The sequence below is a fragment of the Pseudoliparis swirei genome, chromosome 14 (genome assembly GCF_029220125.1).
Source record: "Pseudoliparis swirei isolate HS2019 ecotype Mariana Trench chromosome 14, NWPU_hadal_v1, whole genome shotgun sequence".
Classification (NCBI taxonomy): Eukaryota; Metazoa; Chordata; class Actinopteri; order Perciformes; family Liparidae; genus Pseudoliparis; species Pseudoliparis swirei.
This window is the reverse complement of record NC_079401.1, coordinates 10,842,118-10,846,994: the sequence shown is the minus strand read 5'-3', so window position 1 is coordinate 10,846,994 and position 4,877 is coordinate 10,842,118. Positions and strand designations below refer to the sequence as shown.

General features: G+C 46.3%; 1 protein-coding gene across 2 annotated transcripts in view; it reads right to left on the bottom strand.

The window, feature by feature from the left end:
* Nucleotides 1-1,282: 1,282 nt before the first annotated feature.
* Nucleotides 1,283-4,877, bottom strand: part of prkx (protein kinase X-linked) — a 28,842-nt gene continuing 25,247 nt past the window's right edge. The window contains exons 7-8 of one of the 2 annotated variants that reach the window (XM_056431140.1): nucleotides 3,966-4,043; nucleotides 1,283-3,905 (exon numbers count right to left, since the gene is read on the bottom strand). In XM_056431140.1, the coding sequence (XP_056287115.1) occupies nucleotides 3,780-3,905; nucleotides 3,966-4,043 (204 nt within the window). In that variant the 3' untranslated portion in view covers nucleotides 1,283-3,779. Of the gene's footprint in view, nucleotides 4,044-4,877 lie in introns of both variants that reach the window. The other variant, XM_056431139.1, reaches the window with a different exon arrangement.

The following is a 4,877-nucleotide window of genomic DNA, read 5'->3' as shown; positions in this document are numbered from 1 at the left end:
CGGGTTAATTTTACCCCATTCAATGTTTAATGTCGGTGTTCTTTCGGTAGTCAACAAACAAACATAAAGTGCCTCACACTTAAACTTGGAAAACAATATTAATTCTAATAATTTTCTGGAGGTTTTAATTGCTGGCGTCAAATTGAACCCAAAGGGTAAAATATGTTAGTAAATATAAAGGTAACAGGAGGGTGAAACATTGAATCGGTCAAATGACCCAAAGGCGGGGAGGGTTAAATATTTAATCGGTCAAAATGACCCGAAGGCAACACAAGGGTTAAAAGTGTTTCCCTTCTTTTTAAAGACAAAACTTCACACAGAGCTGTGTTTTCAAAGAGGCTCCTACATATACAGTGCCAGCGAGGTATTTAATATCGTGGATGATAAATTGTTTCTTCAGTGAAACATCAGATTAGTAAAAAAAAAAAAGTATATTGAGACACATTGGTCCTGTCATCTTTAACACTGAACAGCAGAACCAGTGGCCTTGATAACTGACTGACATTCACATATGTCACGTTAACCCTCTGGAGGCTGGGGGCATTTTATACATTTTACAAAATAAATTAAATTCACTGTTTAGTCTTTTGCATGTGACACACCCCCACGTGTTATACATCAAACATTCCAGAACAATCTCAGCTCTGAAATGAGCCTCATTGTCCTCGCGCTGTGTCCTCTGGTTCTCTGACTGACAGGCTGCTAAATGAGCCTAACCGGTGAGGTGGGAGGTCCTTTGTGATTTACTGAGTGTTCATTGGGTTTTTTTCCCCCCGAAATGTTGACAGACAAACGGATTGACCAATCACGTTGAAGGTTTCGTGTGTCGCGTTCTTTCCGCGCCGCGTCCCCCGACACGTCGCCCCTCCGTTCCTCTGTGTATCAGAGGGGGAGACGGGAGGAAGGAGAGCAGGAGGAAACCCGACTGATTCATCCACGAGTTAAACTCATTTATGCTCCTTATTTTCGCGGAGAAATGATTGTTTTAAAAACGGAAACATGGTCAAACCGTACTGCCTAGGTTTAAAAAAAAAAAAAAAAAAAAAAAAAAAAAACTTGCGTTAATTGCGTTAAAATATTTTTGTGCGTTAACGTGGCCAAATTAATCGCATAGATTAACGCGTTAACGCTGACAGCCCTAATTTTAAACAACCTGATTTTTTAAAGCACTCTATTTTTTTAAAGAAGCTATTTAAAGGCTGAAAAAAAAGTGAAATAAAGTGTTTTTCAAAAATAAAAAATAAAAAATCTCTCTCTAGGAAGAACGAGGCGGGACACGAGAGGAAGAGAACATTTTCTTTCTTATCACTTTCAAACATTTCCAAAGACTCTTTAAGTGTCACTACAGACATGTGCCATTGCTTCCGGTTCCATCGTGGCAGGTACAAAAGGAGATGCGGTGAGCGTGGCGATGCAGAGGGCCTAAAGGTCAAAGGTCCAGCGACGTGGAGATGTCCCTCGGTTAGACACATGCACTATACGAGCTCTGGGAGCCGTCCTCTATATGCAGGATGTGGTGCGTGTGAAGTGACCAGAGCATGTGACACTCGGATGACTGGATGTGGCTACCCAGAATGCCTTGAGGGAACACGGGTGGATTTTTGCGTCGACTTTTAAAAATCATAAACTCAAAGCACGGGGCGCGTTTTCCATTCATTGAAGCGAGAGCGGCGACCCCGGTCAGAAGTGATGACGGCATAACCGAGGAATTACGTCAAAACAATTGCGGTTGCTCGGACCGCAAAGCATGCTGGGTAGCCGCGTCCCGCCAGTCACTTCAGTGACCTTCATGGTCCAGGCGTCGTGAGGATTCCTTCTGGACATGATCAAAGCTCCACACACACTCTGCTGCACATGCTTCATACGTATGAGCCCAGCATGGATGTGGATATGTCGTGCAGGTTGATATGATTAGTTATATGAGCGTATCAGATATATCAGCATAAGCGCATCCAAGGCGAAAGAAGAAGAGGCGTAAGATGGAGGCCGCTCCAACGCCCACGTCCTGCCGCGCTACTTCACCCTCCCCCCGCCTTCGGGTCAATTTGACCCCATTCAATGTTTAATGTCGGTGTTCTTTCAGGTCAATTTGACCCCAGGCTGTTTATCACTGTCAAACATATAAGAAATATCAACTTTTTTATATATTTAAAGGGCTATTTAGGTAGTCAACAAACATCAAGAAGTTGCAGGTCATCCATGTTTTTATGTCTTTAAGACATGCTCACACTTAAACTTGGAAAACAATATTAATTCTAAGAATTTTCTGGAGGTTTTAATTGCTGGGGTCAAATTGACCCCGAGGGTAAAATATGTGAGTAAATATAAAGGTAACAGGAGGTTAAACATTGAATGGGGTCAAATGGACCCTCAGGCAGCAGGAGGGTTAATATGGAGTTCAGTGGAGGGTTTCTGTATTCACCACGGAGCACAACTCACCCGTCACCAAGACAACCACACGTCGGACTTCCTCGCCCGCGCGTCAGCTATCGTGTTTTACCAGCTAATGTCAAGCTAACATTCTTTTGCATTCCTATGTGATATCTGTCAGTGGAGATGAGCGGTGCCGTAGAGATTAGCATCGCGAAGCAGCGGCTGAGGGAGCGCGCGGCGTGATGAGCGCGTCAGGCGGCTGCTCGATGTAGCACAGTCTCACAGACGGCCTCGGGAGACCACGTCAGCCGGCTAGCCGCCACCAAGTGTCCTCCGCCGGTCCTGTGGGAGTCAGAGAGGCTCTGTGCCGACTCCCCGTTGCAACGCTAACGTGCTCCAGAGCCGCTACGCCGTCTGCGCGGCGTACCCTGGTCTGGTCTGAGCAAAAGGGGCGGGGCTTCGCAACGGATTAGATAGAAACATGAGATCGGGAGTAGTTCACCCTTAAAGCAACGAACCTCCCGTCTCCAGGACGTCTTGCTAACGATGACTGCTGGATCAGTCCTTCCAGTTGGAGAGCAGAGTCTCGGTCACGCAGCGCGAGGCACAGAAGTCACATGGTCTCTTGGACACTTTAATGACATTGAACAGAACCAGGTGAGGTTGGTTTAGGACCGGAGCGTCTGCACAATAAAGCCGAACGCTGAGGAAGACGGTCGTGTAGCGCTGAAGAGTGGCGAGTGCCTCACATGAGTGGCTTTAAGAGCACGCAGCAATGATGATGATGATGGGGGGGAGGAGGAGGAGCGTCTTGGCAAGGTCATCTGTGACTGTAACAAAGAGATGAGGACCCGTTCACAGGCGCCTCCCATGGAGAGAGATGATGACCCGGGGTTCTAGGGACCTTTTACAAGTGCCTGTTCCCCCCCCCACCACGTCCAGGAGGCTCAGGCTCCTCCTCCTGCGTGACCACCGGCCCGCTGGCGGCCGTCTGGAGCCACATGAGAGATGAGAGGACATAAAAAAAATAAAAAAAGAAGAGATAACGTATAAAAACACAACAATATTTTGAAAAAGGACCTGATTGTTCTCGTTGTTTAAAACCTAGAAAGTAAGTCTTTTAGGTTTCATAGGAAACATTTGTTTGCATATGAGCTCAGTGAAAAAAGTGATACAAAATAAATTGAAAAAAAAGAAAAAGGTTCGTCGAGATAAATAAAAATATAAAAAGCAAATCACCTCTGTGGTATGATACATGTCACAGCATCACTCATGTGGAGTCTTTTGGGATCAAATGGATCCCGGCTTTGATAAATAGGGTTTTCTCCATGATAGCAGCTGGAACAGTGACGATACGTTATGTGGCGCCGCCAGCATATTCCACCAATAAATAAACCAGGCGGAGATCAGAAGTTCTTGAAGATCTCTAAGTCCTTCTGAGGCACGGCGGGGTCTTTCTTCCAGTCGTCCTCTGGGTACACGTCGAAGTTGGAGGTGTCGCCCTCGTGGGACACTTTGGGGACGATGGGCGGCTGTGGAGACAACGGCAGCCGGTCAACACCACAGATGTGTGAAGAAAGAAGACGACTCACCTTCATCTTCCTCAGAGGGACGGCCTCCCAGTCAACGACCTTGAACCAGCGGTGCTTCTTCACGTCGTCCGCTCCGTTCTGGAACACGACACGCGGGCCCATCGTGAATCGTACCACATTTGATTATGAATTATGACGATAGAAACACTGCCGTTTGTTTGAGAACGACAGTAAACACACGGGGAATTCATACTGCCGTTCTTCTCCATGAAGAACAATTGATCTTTTAATTGGAATCAGAAATCTGTTGGCCAGACTCCCGCTAACACGCAACAGCTGGCCAATCAGAGCGCCTGCTGCCGCTCTGTGGGTTGCACTTTATTTAAATTCCATTGGGCTGATCCGAGTGTGTTGATGAGCCCTCGTGTCTGCTCCAGGGAGCTGAAGCATCTGGTCATGACCTCCGCGCTCCGAGCTCATGTTTACGCTAGCCACGAGCTACGAGCTAGCTTAAACATGGTTATAATGGATCATTTATTATTTGTTGGCCTACTTTTATAAATGCAAGACTTGCAATCAACGTTGCGGTGCTAATCTGATCATCATCAGGCGGCTCTGGTCCAACCGGAGTAGCCGTCAGAGGCATCGTAACCTGATTCATGCATTCCTCAGAATCTACTTGACTGGAGGTCATTATTCATGAGATGAGCTTCTTGTTCAGGTCAGACTTACAGAAGAGCTTCTTGAGCTACTCAACTCTTTAGAAGAAGTCATATACATAATGACAACATTTCTCCCGAGAGGTGTTTATAGACATTTTATAACATTACCAGGAGTGAGATGTGTTAATGAGGTCAGAGACACAGGGAGAGGGGGTCCTTCCTTCCTTCCTTCCTTTCCTACCTTCCTTTCCTCCTTTCCTGCTACAGCTTCTGTTTGATTTGCCATATTTGTGTAATTTCTGGGGTCACA